Source organism: Bactrocera oleae, chromosome 2, assembly GCF_042242935.1.
Source record: "Bactrocera oleae isolate idBacOlea1 chromosome 2, idBacOlea1, whole genome shotgun sequence".
NCBI lineage: Eukaryota > Metazoa > Arthropoda > Insecta > Diptera > Tephritidae > Bactrocera > Bactrocera oleae.
Genome location: NC_091536.1, coordinates 12,336,723 through 12,359,391, shown reverse-complemented (window position 1 = coordinate 12,359,391; position 22,669 = coordinate 12,336,723). Strand labels below are relative to the sequence as shown.

The 22,669-nt window shown below is 32.1% G+C and overlaps 2 protein-coding genes across 6 annotated transcripts in view; one reads left to right on the top strand and one right to left on the bottom strand.

Annotated features, from left to right (window-relative positions):
• msi (RNA-binding protein musashi) overlaps window positions 1-22,669 on the top strand; it is a 308,511-nt gene that overhangs the window by 275,140 nt on the left and 10,702 nt on the right. The window lies entirely within an intron of this gene.
• Window positions 20,656-22,669, bottom strand: part of ymp (yellow-emperor) — a 48,751-nt gene continuing 46,737 nt past the window's right edge. For 2 of the 3 annotated variants that reach the window (XM_036378157.2, XM_036378158.2), the window contains exons 5-7: window positions 21,470-21,558; window positions 21,152-21,209; window positions 20,656-21,060 (exon numbers count right to left, since the gene is read on the bottom strand). In XM_036378157.2, coding sequence (XP_036234050.2) covers window positions 20,959-21,060; window positions 21,152-21,209; window positions 21,470-21,558 — 249 coding nt within the window. In that variant the 3' untranslated portion in view covers window positions 20,656-20,958. Of the gene's footprint in view, window positions 21,061-21,151; window positions 21,210-21,469; window positions 21,559-21,976; window positions 22,263-22,335; window positions 22,406-22,466; window positions 22,556-22,669 lie in introns of those variants that run through there. The other variant, XM_036378159.2, reaches the window with a different exon arrangement.

Genomic DNA, 22,669 nt, shown 5'->3' with positions numbered 1-22,669 from the left:
TTCCACCTTTCTTTTAACCCTTTATATTGGTCAAAGTACGTGATGTTTTAATGAAATTTAGCGAACAAGTTTTCTTATTAGCATTTAATTAGTATATTCTTCGGTCTAAACCTCATATCTTTAATATAATGAATTCCGAACCTCTGGTTGACATTTTCCACATCAGCTCATTATATTAAATTTAGCTTTTTCGGTCGAGTTGATATAACATACATATATATTCATTTGAAAGGATTTTTAAATTAATTTAAGCTGACGGAAACTATAATATAGCAATAAAACTAAGTCTAAGTTTATTGCCTTCAATATAAGTCAAGAAGATACCAAATTTGATTGTAATTTATTCACGATTTCATTGAATAATGGATGTTTAAGTCTTTCACAACAGCTTTTAATATAAAGTTTAGCCGGCACCTGAAGGAATTTTCCGGGCTTTGTTTTTTGCAAGTTGTAATAGTATAAAATGATCGGTCACACCCGAAGCCCTTCCTTACTTGTTTTCTGTACATATATAATTATGGAGGATATTCAAATGGAGCATACAATGTGGGCGCATAGAATCATTATAATTATTATTACTATTATATTTTAAATTAAAAAAAGCTAGTATACAAGCATTACAAATATCGATGGTTAAATGATTATGATCGTTTTCCTTTATTCATTCGATTAACTATTTCATCGGCAAGTAAGTTCCCATCACTCAATTGAATGTAGTTACCACTACTTACATGTACCATTTTATGTGTAAACAAATATATATGCTATATTTACTACGAAGTAGTTAATTATGACAAAACTCATACTTAGCACTTGTTTATCCTTCACAAATATTTTCTATTTAAATAACTGACATTAAAATAGCATTCGCCATATGTGCTAATTATCTTGGCATTATTTACATAACCATTATATGTTTACTATTAAATGTATATATGTATGTATAAGCCCACCTTGTCTTCGAATCGTTTTATAAAATACTGTATGTATAATAGGGTGTCCCAAAAAATGTAAAATTATTTTTTTTGAATGCATACTCTCTTAATTTGTTTGAATCATGTTAAAACAATTATAAACTAAGTTTGGTGTAGATAGTATTACGATAATCCGTGCCGATTTGCATCGAAACTTCTCAATACTTGCTTACTACAGCCGACAGGCTCGACCTGCCGATTTGCATGACATACAATAATTAATGTTTCTTATACAAGAGATAAAAAGAAAGAGGTAAGGCCGCGCCTGAGAACTATTGACAAAACGAAACGCCGATATAAATATATCGCAGAGTCAACCCAATCGACATGATCCTATACAAGAAGACTCATCTAATTCAAACGTAGGCATAATATCGTTGCAGGAAGATTGGTCAGCTTAGGTGGAGTGCTTGCAACTGAAAAAAATCAATGCGGAAAGTCTTCATCCAAAATTAGTAGCCGCAGACATGTGTCACTAAATTATGGGGTATATTTACGGTATATTCTTGAAGCTACTATTAAAGCACTTGAATACAAAACTGATGAATTTGCTATAAGTAGTCTTCAATTCAAAGAATTCGCACTAAAAAACGTAAAGAGTGTGCAGAATCCATTAAAATTGATTTTCAAAATGAGATGCTAGAGTTTGTGATTGTTCACTTAGATGCTCGCAAATCAAAAGAAGAACTTCTTCCGGTAGTTATTTCTTATGTAAATAAAGATTAATTGATAGCCAAGTAACAGGCACCAAGCCAGTAGGATATACTGCACTGAAAATAGCACTTCTGGGCTCTTAACTGAAAATGACAGCACTGTTTGATATTTGCTTGTTCATCGTAACATCCTTCGTTAAGCCCTGACTCCAATATATTTTGGCTGTAAAAGTATTGTCTGTTATCAGAACTTATGCCTTTGCAAGTCAATAAAGACTTATAAAAAAATCGATGCAAATATCTCGAAAGTTGTTTTACATTTAACCGATGAGAAAGCTGTCGCATCATTATTTGTTGACGACGTAAAATAAGAAATTACAATAAAAATTGTTGAAAACTTAGTCAAAAAAAAACCGACAACCCTTTGTCCATATAGCTAAATAACGATGCCACGAAGAAGTTTTCTGTGTTGAGGGCAAGCAAACCTTAAAAAGGAAAGTTGAAGAATAATATTTATATATACATATATATATATTTTTTTGTATATATATAGTAATATGTTTTGGGTGTATTAGAGTCTTATTAAGTACATAGGTATATTCGAACTTCTAACAATCTCCTCTATTTGCCCGCTGAAAAAGTGTGTATATTATGTTGGGTATCAAGTCGGCACGGGTTGTCATGATTCAATCGCAATAAAATTTTGTATTTATGAAAGTAAGGTCATTTAAAAAAAATATAGAGAGTATGCGATTTAATTTTTGAGAAAAAAAATCGTACCTTATGAGTATGCTGGCTAGTCAGTGTAAATAATATTTATACAAAAGATAAAATTTTAAGTGAATACACTTTTTGCAAATTTAAAATTACTTAAAATTATCTTTAAAATTAATGTTGTTCTTTTCTTCTTTCTTATTTTATTGTTTACTTTACATATCTTAAGATAATATAAAAATGGTTGAATTGTGTTTTACAGAAAGTAAGATACTAATACTCCTTCTAGTTAATCATTAAAGTTTACATTTAGGAGATTTGCTTATATTAATTATTTTTTCAATTTATTTTTTTTTGAGTTCTGATCTCAAATCACCAAAGTTATCTGTTATTTCATAATTTGGGCTTCAATTTTTGATACGAAAAAATTATATATTAAAGGAAAAAAATATTAAAAGTAAAACATTAATTTCATCCGCATCGAAGCAGTAATACATTTCACAGGTACATTTTTTATGGCATAAAAAGGTAAAAAAAAATATCTGTATCTTGATTAGAATGACAGCTATATGCTATAGTTATCCGATCTGCGCAATTTGTTCAGAGATTTCGGCGATGCCTTGGATAATATCTTATGCCAAATTTCGTGAAGGTACCTTTTTAATAACCTTCTAATAAAAAACTTTTCTACACAGGGACTTGGGTTTGTCGATCAGTTTGTATGGCAGCTATATGCTATAGTCGTCCGTTCTTAATTATTTTTCGGAGATTATACCTTTGTCTTAAGCAATAATCTGTGCCAAATTTCGTGAAGGTATCTTGTCAAATAAAAATTGTTTCCATACAAGGACATGAGTTTGATCGATTAGTTTGTATAGCAGATATGTTCTATAGTGGTCCGATATTTGCGGTTCCAACAAAAGAACAGTTTCTTGGAGAGAAAAGGACATGTACAAAATTTCTGGTAAATATCTCAAACACTGTGGGACTAGTCATCATTTATTTACATGATTATTTATATTATATAACATAGGGTATATACTTTATCGGATCTCCGTCATTTCCTACTGGATGTTACAAACTTCGTGGCAAACCCAATATACCCAGTTAAGGGTATAAAATTGCAATACGGTTGAATTTTTTATAAGAACGTGTGTAGATACCTTACTGAAGTGGTAAAACCCTTGATATTCTATATATTATCTATGCCGGTAATTCAATCCGCCACTTTTAACGGTTTGACCACTTTAGTATATACTTGTATGTATTATCCATTTAACTTTCTGATTTTATAAACTAATCATAACTTTAATAATTTTTGAAATTGAAACAAAACTTTTGATTTGACTAGTGCAAGGTTCTTAGTGATCTCAAAAGACAAAATATATAAAATACAATGGTTTAACGAGTTGTGTACAGACCCTGGTGTTCAAAATTATATATAATGCGATTTAATGGTTTATTAATTGTTCCAGCATTATTAGCATTCGATAGATCCGCCATTATAGCATAGAGTTAGGCGGCTACATTCATAATTATAGTGCAAAACTGAAATAAAAGCTTTTTGATATATCAATAGTTCCCGGTTATTAACAAAGACTTGTCAAAAAGTATATGATTTTCGATACTACTTAAATAATACTCGATAAAGACTATGCGTACTCACTACATGTTGTCAGCATCGTTCCATCACGGTATATACACGATTTTATATCTCTCTTCACAATAAAGCTGACTTTTTAAGTTTATACTTCAGTACCCCGCACACAGTGTTGCATACTATACAATTTCTCTCAGAAGAGAAAAACAACAACTGTATAACCGAGATCACGAAGTATGATTAAATGGGAACAAAAATGAAATGCCTTAGTAATTGCTAGATGTTATCAGATGTATGTGTATTTTGAAGTATTCGAAATTGATTTTTGGCTTAGATTATTTTATATTTATACTTTGTGGCTTTGGAATTTATTCTCAATTTTTGAATATGGTTAGTCTCTTCTGAATATTGCAGAGGGTTACGGTTCTCTTTTACGTTATCGGTCTTCTATTTTCCTTTTTTTTATCTGTTTAGATGATGGTTGTACGAGTAGCATGTTATTGTTGTGATTTACGAGTCGAATTTTTAATTATTTTTTTCCTGCGATAGTTTATCAAGGTATTACAAAAGTTACAACCTCTGTTTTTGAGTCATGAAATTCACAAGCATTCTCTTATTTTATCTTCTAAGCATATATTTTTGTGATTGTGATTTTGCTTGTGTGATTATAGTACACTAGTTTCTTGCAACAAACTTGCTTTAGTTCATTTTCGTAAAAGCATCGTTAATAGTCATCTAACGAATAAGTGTTCAGATGTAAGCGTCTCTATCTGTCTATACTCTTACATTTCTATAAAGCATACTTCAGCATTGCTCTGCCTGATGCTTGAAATGCTGAAGTAGCGATTAGAGTGCTGACGCCGAGCATATTTCCCAAATTTTGTACATACCCACACACATACATACATACATACATACACACACATACACTTGCACAAATTCATACGTATTTGTAATATGCTGCATTAGAAGTGTATAGCTGGATGGGGATGAAGTCGAACTGTGAAAATAGGCGAATGAACTGACGTTCGTGTCTCGCAGCCCGAAACGAATGACGTGCAAGGACAAATGTGCAAGCTGGCGATTTTGGAATACTTCAAATGCATGCGAAGATGCTGCCGACAAGCGTATGTTACATATGCGTATGTAGTGGTGCTTTATATATTTGTTGTAATGAAATAGTAAAAAACAATTTAAAAGATTCAACTATGTTTTCATTATAATAATATAATTTTCGTCCCACCCTAATATACTGCTGGTAAAGCGTGTGAAAAGTACATACCAGGTGAAACACGCCTAACGAAAAGCTTGACCAAGTATTTGTTTGTCACAACCCAGTTAGCGATAGGGAGTGGCTAACCCTTCGTATACTAAAAAAATATATATGTTTGTGAGTGTCGCTGAACCTTTGCTGAATAATGTGGAAGATTTTTGGGAAGGATTTTTCGTGATGTGTATTTCTTTCTATAAAATAATTGATTTTGAATAAATTAATCACTGCCTAAATAAAATTGGTGACAAAATAATTTTTAATAACATATGTACAGACAGATTCCTTTAAATCAACCAATCATACATTTTATTAGCATAAGTAAATTGTTGAGCAAAATAAATTAAATATGAAATTTTTGAGCTTTAAAAAATATGAATTTAATAAAGCTTAGAATATGCCTACAATATTGAAAATTTCGAACACATTGAAAAAGTGTACGAAATCACTCATTTGACATTCTTGAAGATAGTACCGAAATTCGAATATTTAAAGTTTTGGAAATGACAAAATCTAAAGTTTCGAATATAAAAAAACATTCAGTAAACCATTCATGTAATTTTATTAATTTTTCAACATATTTCAATGAAAATTCGAATATCGAAAATTTCGAACATACGAGCATTTTTACGAAAGTTTGTAACTTATTTCGCTAAAATTATTATATAATATTTATATTTTATTACGATTTTGAATATTTAAAGTTCTAAAATTTAAATCATAAATATTAAAATATTGAGTTTCGAAGTTTCGCACATGCAGCAACGTTTTTTAGCTGCTCTCGGCAACATATTTATCTTTTGTTGCTTTCAATAAGAGTTCGAATTTTGAAAATTTCGAACATGTGAGAATTTTTACGAAATTTTGTAAATATTTATATATATTATTATGATTTTGAATAGCAAAAGAATAATTAAAATGAACACGAACTTAAAAAACGGATTAAACGAAATTCTAATAACCAAAATTTTTAAAGTTGGTATTTCGAAAAATTCGAACTTTTGCAATTACGAAATTCCAAAATTTGAATATCAAAATATTCGGTTCATTAACTCATAATTTGCTTTTAATTAAACTTAAATGCCTGCTATAATATTTTCTGGTGTAAAATAATTTTGAAAATTCTGCAATGTTTTTCTAAAATTTAATTAAATTTTTTAAGTGTGGCCTATAAAAAGTAAAAAGACCTTTTTCTTAAACCCGACAGTTATCAGCTCCTACTATTCATTCACGTTTTGGAGTTTTTCTCGGTCTAAACATTTGATAAATAATGCAACATTAAAAGTAAATTCGTAAAAAATGTTGCCACTTCCAACTATAACTACAAAAGCAACAACTGGAACATTTTGAAAATGAAATCGAGCTTTCAAAAGCTTACGCATACACAGGTGAATATGTACTCAAAAGCTGCATCAGTGCATTGATGTCAACACCACCACAAAAGAGTGTATACACATACACACACATTGCCATAGTCCATAAAATGTCGCAGTCGACGCCAACGCCTTACAATATGCTTTGTCAAACGGCCAATGAACGAATATACTTTTCTCAGTATAGCATACGCGTATATGTACATATATGTCTACTATAGTTACATATCGATGTGGATACGGTTAAATAAATTTATGAGGGGTGGAAGGGTAAACATAGGCAGTGAGACGCCATAGTTCAAACTAACGATCAGCAGGAGGGTGGAGCGACAACTTTACTTGTTGAAACGGACGCACAAATTTACTACGAAACAACAACAAAGAATGTAAACGATAAGAGCACAGCACTTAGAAAAAGGTTGGTTTTGAGGGAGAAAACTAAGATTAAAGTTAACCGCAGGGTAAGAGGGCGAAAATGCGGCGTATGTCGAATGGGGTGAGTGTTGCCCATGCCAAGCTGCAAAGTAGTTTCACGCACATACATTAATGCAGTGGTATAGGTGTAGTTGTGTGTATGTAGATTGCGTATGTGCGTGTATATGGCGCAGGGTTGCTCTTAAGCCCGTAACCGGACCGGCACACTGACAAAAGTTTCGCTGTGTGTTTTTGTTGTTGTTAATTTTACTAAAGTATTTTTGCTATTTTGTTGTTGTGTGACCGCCGCTCCTTTTGTTATGTTATACATACTACCTATAAGCGAGCATTTTATTATTATTATTGTTATTAAAAAATTTTTGTTGTTGCTGTATAAAAGAAATACATACATATGTATGTGTACGTATGCGGCGTATTTGTAGATACCCACAAAGACATTAAGTGGGTGCGTTTCGTTAGACTTCGACATCGTATGTATGTCGACGGTATGGTGTTTCTGGTGCTGTTGCAAGTAAGGGCGTACTGTATTGTGTTGCTGTTTTTGCTTGCCACACTTTATAGCCTCATCGCTGCGGTGGTGGTTTATTGATTTTTACTAAATATTACGTTAATACGTTGAAAATATACTCAAAACAATAGTGATTATGTATGCTACACAATTTTACAATGTATTGTACTATTCGTGCCGCTTTTTATGCGAGAAATCGAGAAATCGATATTTTCAAGTTTTTGCTTCTGCCAACATTTTCCGTAGCATTCTATTCTACTCTGCGCCTTGCTTTGCATAATTCATTCGCTTGCCTGCACGGTTTCCACAATTTCGTCTTCCACATGCAGCACATGTTCCACAGGCACACAAATTTATAACGGTGCGCTGCCATGGTATTTCCAATTTCAGCTTCCATTCAAAGTTTCCAACTTTTGATAAATATATGGCTTTGCGTGCCACAAAGTGTGTATGTGTGTGTGCATATAACGCAATCATATACACATATACTGGGTGTTTGCAACAATATCCATCTCTTTTTGGTGCTGTTGACTTGAAGCATCCTTTATCCCTGCTTTATGAACGCTGCGTACAATGAAGTCCGAATTCAGCTTAGCTGCTGCTGCTGCTAATACCGCCCAGCTTTCCACGGCTAGCCCATTGCTGCCGCTACTATGTTTGATGTTGCTGCTGCTGCTGCATCTGTGGCGTTGGCTGCTGCTACTGCTCGATTTAAAAATGGAAAATTGATTTTTCCTGCTTTTCGCCTTATACCGGAAATTTTCATTCTAAGCCAAAGTGCTGTTTTACCGACGCGTTTCGCTGTGTGTACACATACATACCTAACGATGTATGAATAGACACACACACACATGCTTATACACGCAGGCAAGGGTATGTGAACGCGAAAATATATATATGTAGGTATATATATAGGCGCATACACACTCTTAATATAGGGTAGCGCTCGAAAGTATGCCTCGAAAAATATTTAAATTAATTGTAAATCAAAAGCAAATTATATTCATTAACGTATTGAAGTAATAAACCGGTTGTTTCAGCACGAAATTTGTATACGCCCCAAAAAGTATGCTTCAGTTATGTGCTTATATACAATACAGTTAACAAGTATTTTTGATACTTTTCAATAGATTTCACAATTCCATTTTTCTTTGCTTCATCAATACTACTGCTGCTGCTGTTGTGGTACAACTACGCAAGACAATGTTAATGCCCCGGCCCAGCAGTAGGCTATCATATCGAGAAGAACAGTACTGCTGTGACAGGACAATATCACTGGCAAACGTTTGATTTTACATATGTTTTTTTTTTCAATTGATTTTCATTATAGACATATTATGTTGCATTGGTGTCGTAAATTGTTACCGTTAAGCACTTAAAACCGTTTAAAACTGAAGACAGTTAGCTTAATTTCAACATTGTTTAATTTTAATCTTCGTAAGTTAGTTAATAGTAAGTTAATTTTTAACGCTTTATTAGAAAATTCTCTCCGCGTACACAATTTTCTTTGAAACAAATATTTTTGAAATATATTTGCCATCAAAACTTCCTACAAAATCCATTAGTTTTGTGAGTAAATTAACCTAACAGAAATGTGTGTATATGTATATATATATATATATATATATATATATACGCCGTCCCGTCTGCCATCGGCGCTCAAGCCGAAATTGCACGTACGAAATCCAAAAGCTGACTGACGGCGAACTCATTGAGTAAACCTTGTGTGAGGGTAGATTTTGCGAAGAAAGGTGTGCGCACCACGGCCGAGAAAGTCTCTGTGCTGTGCGCTATGTGCATTCCAGTGACGGTACTGTTGACGTTGCTGCAAACGCTATCCAGCGAGTGCTAGTAAATGCTTGCATCTGTGTTTGTATGTGCGTGTGTGTGTGTGTGTGTGTAAACATGTATTTTACCAGCGTAATGTGTCCAAAATGAGTGTTGCTGAGAAAAATCAGAATAAAACCAAAGAGAGTTTACTGATAGCTCTACTTAAGTATATACTCGTTAATGTAAAAGTCGACGAAGTTTCAAATATACATATGTGTCTAGGTGTGTGTGTGTGTGTGTCGTTTCTTTTCGTACCAATTTGTGGGTGTACCTATATAATATAAAAATTAAGACAGGAAGTTCTTAATGTTGTAGATCAGTTTCATATTATCAATGATAAGATTTGATGTTGTTTGATATTAAAAAATGTGATATGTGTAAATGTGTGTGTAATTATTTCCTGTCTTCATTTTATATTATTCTCTATGTAAAGCCCCTACGAAGTCTTAAGACTAAGATAAAATAATAAATAAAATTATAGTAATTAAATCATATGCATGCTTTCATATAAATTTCTGATATAACAAAAAATCTATTTAAAAGCCACTTGTACACGTATTAAAATGCGTAAAATCCTTCAATTAATTGGATATAACAAGATACAATACAAAAATAAGAGAAAAACTGATAAGACATTACATAATTGGTATTAGCCTAAAAGTAGGCTATAAATTGTTGAGTATATATATTACAATATTTTATGATAGCATTAAGTTTTAAGTATTTATTTATGTTTAAACCGACTTCCTTAACCTAGATTTTATAAATTTAAAGAGTTTTATTTTTTCCAAATTTTCAATTATTTTTTTTTATTATTTACCTTCTATGAAATTTGCGACTTTATTTTTTTATATTTTAATTTGTATGCAATTTTATTTTATATAAATTTTTTTATATAAAAAACATTTCTTTTCTGTGTATTCCATAGAGAATACAACCACACACACACAGTTCTATATTTATATTTACATATGTACATATGGTTGTCTACACTCGTGTAGTAGTTCGCCGTTACATCGTATTTAACCAACATAAGCATATATACACAAACTCAAATCAACCGAGTCACTCTCTATAGCAAGCTCTCAATTTTGCAAAACGCTACTCGCTGCTTTTTACGTCGTCGTTTATCGCCCCAAAAGAAACTGCTAATCCATATAAGGGTACTGGAAACTACCCCCTAAAACTATGCTTACGCTGGTTGTAATTTATTGCTTTTCTCCGTATCAACTTCCAGTGTTTATGACAGCGCACTGAAATTAGACGCACAAAAAATTCACTTGCTCTCAATATCTTGTGTTGTTTCTCATCCTCCCCCAACGAGTGCTACTCGTTAACAGTACTCAATCGTATTGTGTCTACGCCTATTAAAGGCCAGCAAGTACTGGTCGGTTGTCTGTCGTCGTATCGCGTCGGCCAACTTTGTCGTCATCATCCCTTTGTATGAGTAAACGACGTATAGTCAGAATATAGTTGAGAAAAGAAAAAAAAAATAAGAAGATGAAATGTGAACCAACAACGACAGAGAGCGCTTTGCCCTCGACAAGAAAAAAAATTTAGAATACGTATGACGTTGATTTTAAACAAAAATTTATTTTTGAAGAAAAATTCAAACTACACAATTACACCAATATTTTCTTATGTATGCTCTATGAACTCTGACGCATGAAAATGTGCTTTTGTGTATGTATGTATGTATTTCGCTGGCATTATTTCCTCACGCATTCGAGTATGTACATATATTTGCAGGATCCACATATTTTGGACACAACATCCATTGTGCTGAGGAGTGCTGGCGGCGCATTGTATGTATGCAATAATATTCAATATGAAACAATTATAAAACAATAATGGCCAATTTCGTATGCACACATATTGGTAAACATATATTGATATACAAATGTATGTTTGTATCGATGCTAGCATTTCCTCAGTGAGTTAGTTTGCCGTTGGCATAAGGGCGCTGCTCATCGCTCGTTTTCTTTAATGTTTGCTGTTGTTTTTATTTTTTGTTGTTGTTGTCAAATGAGAGTAATTGTTTCCATTGTGCTTCTCTGCGCTCCGTTATGTTCTAAGTATAATGACTTAATTTAGGCTTTTTGGCCTTATGACGGAAATTGGCGTAAGTCAAATTGTCAGGATTACATGTGCGCATGTGTGTGCGCGTTACAGGAAACACACGAGATAAAAATCACGTCACCGCGTAAACATTTTGTAAATTAAATGCAACTATTAAACTACTACTAAAAGTTTGTGTGGAGTTATGGAAACATCAGAGGAACACGAAATTTTTTAGAAAACACATGTTCTACAATCTTGATAGATTGACAGTAGAAAGTTAAAAGCAAAATTGCACACAAATACATCAAACTCAATATTGCGCAAAATTCTTGCTTAATTATGATCAATCATCTACCCTCGCCCAAGTCCCTTGCGTTGATATCAGAGTTGAGATTATATTCCTTGAAAATTTTCAGAAGTCTTCGAAGCTCATAAATTGACCACACACGTATATATGGTTTTGGGCAGTCTGAACGAGATATTATTCTGGAAAAATCTTAATAAAGAATACAATATTTCTGTCAGTCTCTTTTAATTTTTTTTTTTCAATTTTAGGACAATTTCAAATGTATTTTGTCCAGAAAATGTAGCATGTCTTCTTGTTATTGCATGTATAGTTAGATTTCTGATGGGACTAAGACAATTTAGTTGACAATTAAATATATTTTGGATAATTTAATATGCTATTTATTATATAATTAATGAAATTTACTATAAACGATCCACTTTCATACAAATAGTTAATAATTAAGTACAATAAATAAAAAGAGATTTGTGAATAAATATTTATATCTATAGTAAAAAAAAGTCTAAATGACTCGATTAAGGTATATAATTGTTCAATAATTCATGTCAAGTTCGTAAACGAACTTTTTAGGTCTTGTTCCCGAAGAAGCGAAAACCGTTTAACAATATAGAAAGCCAAGAAGTGTTGCTAGAATCATACCTATAGAAAACCATGGAAGGTACTATGAAGATGTGATTTCAATCATAGAATTATTTCTTAACGATTTTTTGATTTAAGTGAAACGCAATAACAAGAAGCTGACGCTGAATGGCCAGCATGGACTTGGAAGCAAACTATTTATAATTTCATTTATCGGTTGTCGCACAATAAATGAGTATTAATATTAAATTGAGTTTTTGTGATAATTAAACGCCAAACTACACTCAATTGGTTGCATTGTTGTAGCAGCAGTCTTTCAGCAAAATTATTTTCTGAAATATTGCCTAGTTGGCTACCCCTGGACGGTGATAATTCCGGATATATACCGTTTCCGCAGACCTAAACTAGAAAGAAAGGAACTCTGAATGAAAAACGATGCTCTGTCTTTTTAAAACTAAATTCGTTACTAATTAATCTGTTTAAATTGCTGTCTAGGTCAAATAGTCAAATAGGGTAACTGCCGACTGGTGACTCCGTTGTAGATCAATAGATATCTAAATAACAAATTAGTGATTTTATACCCTGAACAGCTTACCACGAAACTTCTAATATCCCAAAGGAAACATCGAAGACCCTATAAAACATATATATTATCCAAAAGAAAGGTTCAATTTCCATAGAAATTATATATAAATATAGCTGTCATACAAACTGGCCGATCAAAATCAAATTCTTGTATGGAATCTTTTGTATCTGTGAAGAGTATTATAGCATCGGTGCAACCGAAGTTAATGTTTTATGTTGTTTATACTCTTTATGGTTACGGTAATTATTGTCATATAATAGAACGAAAAAAAAACTGGTAAAGCAGTAAAGACATTATTTATTCAATTATTTTTGCAACACAAGCGACTATCTTTTCTGACAAGCCAATGTGGCTTGCTGCTCACTTCATGCTTAATTTACCATACACATATAAATTTTCAATATTATTGGCAACAATCCCAGTAAGAACTAGAGTGCGTGTATGCTACAGTTTCGCACAGAGACACACCAAAAATTTAAAAAGATACATAGGTGTACAACATACATTTATATACAAACTTTCTCGCACGTTCAAACCGGTTGTATACACACACTTGCGCAGATGTTATTTAAGTATATTGTGCCCGTTATGCTCTTCAGTTGACTGTTGCTACGCCTATTTCCGTTCCATTCATTTCTCGCTTACGCAAATTTCCGTTTTATATGCTGATTCCTGACTGATATATACATGTGTATGTATAAAGTAGTGCTTTTGACGCAGCACTTGGCTCATTTCACTCATTCACTCACTCACTCGACACTCGACATATTTACAGAGAAATGTGTGTTTGTAGCGCACAATTCCCCGAAGTGTGCAGGAAGTGGTTCAGTAATAGGATGTGAAATAAAATAAAAGGGAAAAAATTCACTTAGAAGTGCACTTTGGAGAAGGACAAAAAAAAGGAGGTCGTGCTTTTGACTGACTGACGGTAGTTGACTATGTGTGTACACATACATATGTGCACAAGTAAAAATGTGTGTTTTTTTTTTTGTAATGCAACGGATATTGAATTTAATTTGTAAAATTTTATTTCATTTATATATAGCAAACATACGTTGCTTTTACGTAGATGTACGGATCTAACTGGTATTTTAGTAAACAATTTTCTGGAAAGTATAATATTTTCTTTCGGAAAAAAGAAATTTAAAATTAATATGAACAAATTTCTTTCTAGCTTATGTTCGATTGAGATTTTTCCCCTTAACAGTTATTTTGCGTTAGTTTATGAACCAGAAAGTAACACAAAGCATAGGGGAGTAAAGTAAATTTTCGAAAATTATGATAAAGAAGGTAACCTAATAAGGATAAATTTAATGACTTTCGCTATGCCATCCGATTTTTTGAATAATTTGAGCTGTTTAGGGTCGCTGGTAGGATTTTTAATTATTATATAAAATTATAGTTGGATAGACCTAACAGGAATCCCTAGTAATCTGTTGGAGTTCTGTTGGACCAACATTTCTTGGTTTGTTGGTTGCGGTATCAAATAACTCATTCAGCAACACAAACGTTAGTTTTCAATAATGGCATTTCATTTTAAATTATTTTAGTATAATATTAGCATTTCATAAGGACAATTTGTAAGGCGATATAACACAAAGTCGAGCTATTGACATCAATCTCTAAATTTAAGTTTTATTCTTTGAAAATTAATTAAAATGACTTATAATGACATATCTACATACATACATACTCATGGTATGGTAACTAAGTATATAAATACTTTGTGTAAAAGAATTATCCCAACTTAAGTATTTCGTTTATACACATTTTTTCTGCACGCATTACTCACCTCGGTGACTACTAATCGAATTAGGCCACAGCACATACCATACATATACACATATACCTACATACATACAGAGGCATGCAAGGAACTGTCAGCATTTAATTCTCCAAAGTATCCTTTGCACGATTTTGTACGGCATTCAGTGAACTCTGATGTCACCACACTAATTAAAATAGATACGAATGAATGAGCAAAGCGCATATACAGAAGGCATTCGCCAAAAAGTCGCGTCTTTATTGCGACAGAATGTGTGCTGGGTATTTCTTATACGCTTGGGATGGATAAATGTAGTCAGTATATATGAATTGTACCAAAAAATTCTTGGTTTTTGTAAAGCTAGTTTAATTGAGGATATTCACTAAGCAACGTAGTAGTTTAAAAATATTTTATAGCCTTATATCAAGAGGGCAATGCGCTGTAAGTTGAATGAAAGGGAATTGTTGAGTGGTTAATTTATATAAATTGAAAAATATCAATGAATTATTTCATTAAAGGTGAAATGGATTCGAACGTACGAGAGTGGCGAAACGAATATACAAATAGTATAAATCATCTAATATGGTATAGAGTAATACGATTAAATAGATTACTCTCAACGATTACTCTTAAGTGTTAAAAATCAATAAAAAAAAATTATATTGTATTTTTCAACGTAATTTGTCATATGAGCCATACACAAAGTTATAACTGGTATAAATTGTCTAAAACAAAACTTGTTAGCATTGGAGCTACCCACTTTAAAAAAGTATTCCCATACTCTTTTAATATGAATTCAACTCAATAACTTTGTTGTTGCTTTTCCATGTAACTTTTTTATCAGAGAGCAGCGCCAAAGATAGCGAGACGAGAAATGGCGAATCGAAGGGAGCTAGAATTGCTTAGCGATAGAGTAGCAAGTGGTTATACCATTTTAATGATGTATGACTCTCTATAACACAGTTGAATTTTGACAAGAAAGCAGAGCAAAGCAAACAGAAAAAAGGTGAATCGTACTTTGGCTGCACCGAAGCTATAATACGTTTCACGGATGTGTTTTTGTATAGCATAAAAGTTTATAAAAATATATTTATCTTGATTTAGCTCGGTCAGTTTGTATGGCAGCTATATGCTTGCTCTAATAGTCCGATCTAAACAATTTCTTCGGAGCTTGTATAGTATAATTTCATATGCAGCTTTTAAAGTATAGAATTGCTAAACACTTGACGACTTCGCACGATTGATGGATTTTAAAACAAAAAATAAAGAATTTTGTTTTTTAAGCTGAAATTTATATTTTTCAATCAATTAATTTCCTTTACCGAAACTTTCCGCTCCAACTAATGATTACTCTTCGTGAAAGTTATCAATTGTATTATTAAAATCCTTTCAATAATGTTACTACATGCAATTTGAGACTTAAAATACATATGTGTGAGTGAAATTGTAGCCTAGAGCGCCTTGCAGTATGCAACGTTTTTTCATAAGCACACACATATGTAATTTATGCGCTGACACAAGCACTACGTTCACTTAAATACACTTTTCTCTGCCAACTTGTGTCATTTAAGTGCTTTCAGCGATTCATTGAATTACTTGCCCATTTACCAAGCAACCAACTGGCCAACCAATGCAATCACCTGAGTCAAGCGCCAGCACTTCGCTCGCGTCAAAATTTCATTAATGTAGCAACGTTATTTGATTTTTATTTTATGTACCATATATGTTCCACATATGTATATAAACATATTATATATCTATAAATTTCGTAAGGCATATTGCTCCATTGCCTTATGCAAATCACAGTGTGCAGCATCAATCGCTAAACATTTTCACACATTTGAATGCAAGCCAAATGGTGACTCGACTGCGCGTAATAAAAGCGTTAGAATTGAGCATAAAAAATCGATAACACTCTAATAGCAATTGAAGCATTGCAAATATTTTTCAATTTATCTATTTTCTTTGTGTCACAATGCAAGCCGCACTCCAAACGAATTCACACATACATATCTGCATTTTCGAATACTTCTTTTACAGTTTTTCTTTGGTGTTGCTGTTGTAAAGGGAGCGTTCTTTTCAAGGCATGAAGAGCTCATAATTGTTGTTGTTGCTGCTAGTAGTATTAGTGAAACTTCTTCTTATTCTCAACAAATGGAGCATTTCGCCAAAAATGTTCCATACTTTTAACTTTCCAATAATGGAATGTGATTAAATTGTAGCATTATAGCGCCTGCGCAATGGAACTATAAACGATTTTTCACTTGGCAAACTCATTGCTAACTCAATCTCTATTCACAATGTTCTGTTCTTATAATTCACTTCGTACAATTTGGCTCAGTCTCCACTCACTACTTACCAGATGCACAACAAAAACAATGAGTGCTTTATTAATTTGCGAAAGTTTGAGTGTGTTCAGATATCTATTTATGGTAGAGAGTGCGTCTGTCAGACGTTGCGCCTAAGGCTCCTACAGTTTCCTCTTTTGCTTTAGTTTGACTATGTGAAAACTGACAGATGCCCAACAACAGCAACAATAACAAGAGGCAAGAGCAATAGCAGCAGCATCACAGCAACGTCACGTCATTCAACTCCACGCTTCAGTTCGGTGTTACATACATATACCATATATGTATGTAAATGTATGTGCCCTTTTCCTTTTACACCACAAGCAAAATGTTTGCTTTCAATTATGATTTTTTTCAATTCCTACTTGAATGTAACTTTAAATATCTGTGCATGTATGAGATAGTAAAGAGTGCTTTAATTAGCGTGTTTGTTACTTTTTAATAATGCAGGTGCTTTGCCCAGGCATTTTCCCTAAAAAAATATTTTTTTTTAATTTTTATTCGAATTGTTGCAATCTTATTCCGGTCAATACAAACATACATTGTGCTTCAAATTTTCATATAGACCAATCTCTCTCAGAGATTTATGCTACGGAAAGTGATATTTTACATTCCACACTACAATCTAATTCATTCGATATTAAGACTTCAGGCCATCCATGACCTATCGAAATCTCGCAGTCATCTTCCTTCACATATTTGCTGGTTGTGACCAAAAATGCGAATTTTTAAATTCAAAATTAGATGTCATATTTCCAATCTCAAAATCTAAATTTAAAATTGAGAATCGCCGTTTAGGATTAAATTTACAATTTCAAATACCGGATTAAAAAATCATAAAAAAATATTAATTTTAATGCATTATTTGCAACCCTGATAGTGACTACCAGCCCCAAAGGGTTAACGCCAAAAATATAGAAAGTTCATTAAATATACTAACACAGGCCAGACGCCATTTGAAAAACTAGCTTCAAAGCAATAAAAGAGTTTAAGGGTAAGCACCAAATTTGGCATTCCACTCGTCAACAACGGTAATAAAATTAACAACAAATTCGTTTTCGGAGTGACAAAAAATCCAACACTTTGTGTACACTCTAAATCAAGCTTAAAGCAACAAAACCAAATGCGTTTGCTACAACTGAGCAACTGTTAATGAATATTATTCGATTTCAAACCAGAGAGTACCAGACCCAATAAAAGCGTAATAGAGCACTTCGAGTACTGTTGTAGACAAAAATGAATTCGTTGGGTTAGTTGTGCACGCCTGTCATAGTTCAGTTTAGTTTTCGAAGGCAGAAATATGGTAATTTTACACAATAACGTAGTTCGTTTTTCCTTCTCTAATCTTAAATAAATAGTCAACTGTCAGCACCATACTTGAGAGGATACCATTAGCTGAATTTCATCAGATTTGGACAACATATGGTGAGGCTACATATCTTGTCGAATGCAGAAGCTGTATGGAGCAAGACTCCTTCTGTGCAGCTTTTGTCAGACTTATATTGAATTATATCGTTTAAAACACGACTTCTGGTGAAATAGTTGCGATTGATACTAGCTGTTTTAACAAATTTGTGGTAGGCTCTAAGCGCTTCGTCGTCCATCTAGAAGGGTTTGGTGATCCATATCAAGGAGTTTTGGCAATCATATAGAACCAGCGTTCACAGCTGGCTAAGTTGAATCCTGCGCTACCTTTGGTGTGTGGATCAGCCTTACGATCTAATCTAACCTAACCATTATAAATACATACAGAAAATAATACATGGTAATCAAACAGTTTATCGAAAGTGCTTTCGATTTCTTCTTTACTTTACAGTTTTTAAATTGAAGGAAATATCAGTAATCAATACAAAATGATTCATGGTTTGGTTAAACAAAATATATTCCACAAACCTATTAGTCAGCAAGCAAACTATATTAATCGAAGGGTTAATCGAAGCATGTGCATGGATCAAATTACGTACAACAAAGCGTATAAATATATATGCATATGTGGAAGTACATACATATACATAATTAATTATATACATGTATATAGATATATGAAGTTTATTTTATAAGGCTTATTGATAGCTAACCCTAGTAGAGCGCGAGCTGTTAAGGACTTCTTATTTATATATTAATATAATACTTAATGCAGACACGCAAAAATGCACTCTTCTACGTATGTACTGGTATTTAACTCGTTTAAACCATTGTTATCGACAGTTGTCCTGACAATAGTGAACGACTCGAATAACAGCGGGTGCATAGCCTTTCTTATATTATACATTTACATCCGACCGCAGTAGGGTTATTAACAAAGGTATGCATTACAATAAACATATTTATCAACACACATGCATATACGAGTATATAGCATACATATCTACATAGAATACACTATATAGTCATCATATTACAAAGTATTCTTGCCAATGCATTTGCTTCCTTGATGAAGTATTGCACATAAGATTAACATGCACATCTATCTACATGTATATATATATGTATGTATTCACTACTCTGAGCACAGAACACGCTCGTTCCCCCATCTTACGCAATTAAATGATTTTGATTGTCGGTCGACATGTCCTCAAGGATGTTGACACAAGATGTTCGGTTGTGGGAATATACTTACATATCTACATATAATTTTAGCAATTAATTTTTTTCGGTAAATTAACACAAGAGTTCTATAATCAGCTGATGGGCCTCTTCTCTAGGCGAGTTTATACTCCTTCTTTACGAGTATTTTTCATTTATTTTTAGAATACAGTATAAAACTGAATTATTTTAAATAATTTTACTTCTTAATGCGTGTTGATTGATCATGAAATCAGCTGCATATGTGGTACATGAACGTTAAACGCCAATGTTAAATAACATTAAAATTCATGTACATGCATGTACAGTCATGCCAGAGTATGTTATTGATTAACATTCTCTGGGCATGCTCCATTATAAGCACTGTTAATGTTCGAATTGTTGTTATTAATACTGTTCAGTGCTGTTAATCGCATATACTGAACAATTTGTGGTATTTTTTTATTCATTCCCAGTTTTTACCTTATTTTACGAAGAAGAAGTATTTATAAAATAATATACATATTATATAATAAGCTGTGAAGTAATCATTTACACTGTTAATATTAAGATTTGTATTGCTGGTATCAAAAGTGTAAACGCCTTTTAATAACATATTTGTAATATTTGTGATATTTCATTTATCGCAAGCTGTTATTATAAATTTCATTAACATTCTGTAATAGCAGTATATATGTATGTACTGTTAATGTTAGAATCGCTGTTAGTAGTAGTGTTAACGTCTGTTAATTACATATTTGAATATTCTGTGCTATTATCACTCATTTCGAGCAGGGTTGTGAGGCTTTTATACTCGTTATAGGCCAAATTTAATATAAATAATTTATTAGAGGAGTCATTGAAGGGTTTGAGGAGTATGTTAATTGTTTTATAGAAGCTTTATTTTTATTTATATAAGCTACAATATTACAATTTTTGTTAGTGCCTTTTCAGAACTAATAAGTGTTAAAACAACGGTTATTTCTGTTGGCAAAAGAAATTTTTTACATTGAATTGGTTTAATTCCAAAAATTTATTTTGATGTGAATGAGTTTCAAAATTGTTTAAATAGATTTTAAAGTACACATACGTAAAACTCTTTTCTTTATTTACCACATAGATAAATAGGTGCATAGGCATACAATCAAACTAATATAGGCTTAATAAATAGAAAAAATTACATACTTGTACATATATTAAAAATTTGCATAAATACTTTTACAATATATACTAAAACGTTCGTGTTCTGCATAACATTTTGCTGAGACAAAACCAATACAAAATTAGGATAATTTCTTTCTTGTAAACGCTTAACATTAATTAGTTTTTATAATTTTTGTATTGTACAATATTCCAGTACTCTTCTATTATAAAAAGCCGTCGACAATTTTTACTTTGACTTCTTTGCCACGTCTTCCGCAGGCTCCTCAATGGCGGCAAGTGCTTCCCTTAAACCTTCGGGTACTTTGTATTTTTGATTATATACCAGAAACTGCAAAGAATGTATTTTGATATTATTATTTTTTGCATAAATGTAAGTAAAACATTATAAAATAAAATTAAAATATAAAACTAGCACTCACCTTTCTTGGTCCGGACTTTTCCACGTCCTCGCAATTCATTTTACCACTCGAATAGAAACTGTTGGAAGTAACATAAGTTTTATTTTTATTTGTTCAAAGGTTTACATTTTAAATATTCGAAAGAGAAATAATTATGAAGCTCAAAAAATATAGTGACATGAGGCTGCGTTTACACAAAGCTAACTTTAACAATGCTTAGATCCTCTTTTATTCTACATCAATTATTTATTTATTTATTTATTTTTTCTTACGTATGCTGAATTTGATTGACCTCGCCAAGTGCATATATTGATGGTATCTATTAAATAATTAACTTACCGCACATCATCACGTGACAGACCATTTCGCACAATCGCATAAAATAGACCCAAAACTGCTCCACCAACTATGATAAAAAGTGGTGATAACTGGAAAAATGTAAAAATTCAAAGACAATTACAAATTAGTTAGTTGGTTACTTTAAAAAAGAATAAAAAAAAACATTTAAAAAAAACTTCAAATTAATTAACAAACAATCTTATTTTAATAGAAAACTATAAGACAAGAAACTACTTTCTACATCATCTGCTGATATATTTAGGTTAAAATGTTACTTAACTAAAAAATATAACTGCTACAATCAGCAAAAAAATTTTAAAAGAAAATATTTAAACGATAACGATAAACTATTACCTTTATGACATAAATATAAATTATAAATATATACATGTTCAGACACACAAACATTTTACATATTCCTTTATAGACAAAAATATCCATATTGTTTTCTAATTAAAACGTGCTTCTTGAAAAGAGAATAGTAAACTGAAAATAAAACTTGACCTGTTGAATTTTGTGATTTTAAAGCGATTATTATATTTTTGATATTTGAATGTATTCAAATAATAATGTTATATTTTCATTCCGGACGTGTAAATAAATATTCTATAAACATATAAATTTTAATTATTTCGCTGGAAAAAATCAGTTTAACTTTTGTATATATAATATTGACAAATTTCAAATTTACAGTTATTCAATACTAAAAAGAAAACAATGTTCAAAACTCGCCATCTTTTAATGCCTCAACCAAGCCTGCTGGCCAAGCGTATCTTTGATTGTAAGTGCGCAACTGTAAATATTAAAATATTTCGTTACAAAACAGTAATTTTTATCATTTAGCTACAAGTATGCGATCGACGCACCTTTTTTATAGGCGGAGGCTTATTTTTGAGAAGGCGCGTGTAATCTTCATAGGGCATTTTACCAAAATAGCTAAATTTTAAAAAGTTTCAATTTCCTTTGCTTTGCATATAATTATCTTATTTGCGCTTACCATACATCATCGCGGGTAAGGGCAATCCGTAAAGTCGCAAGAAATTCGCAAGTTAAGCCGCATAATGCGAAAACTACAAGCGGTATGGTCTAAAACAAGTTTGGGAAAAATTAGTAGGGGAAAAAATCAGGCGCGCTTGTGTCGCAAATACAAATTGTTCAAAAAACTGCAATAATTTTAAATGGTTTATGAAATTTGGCGTT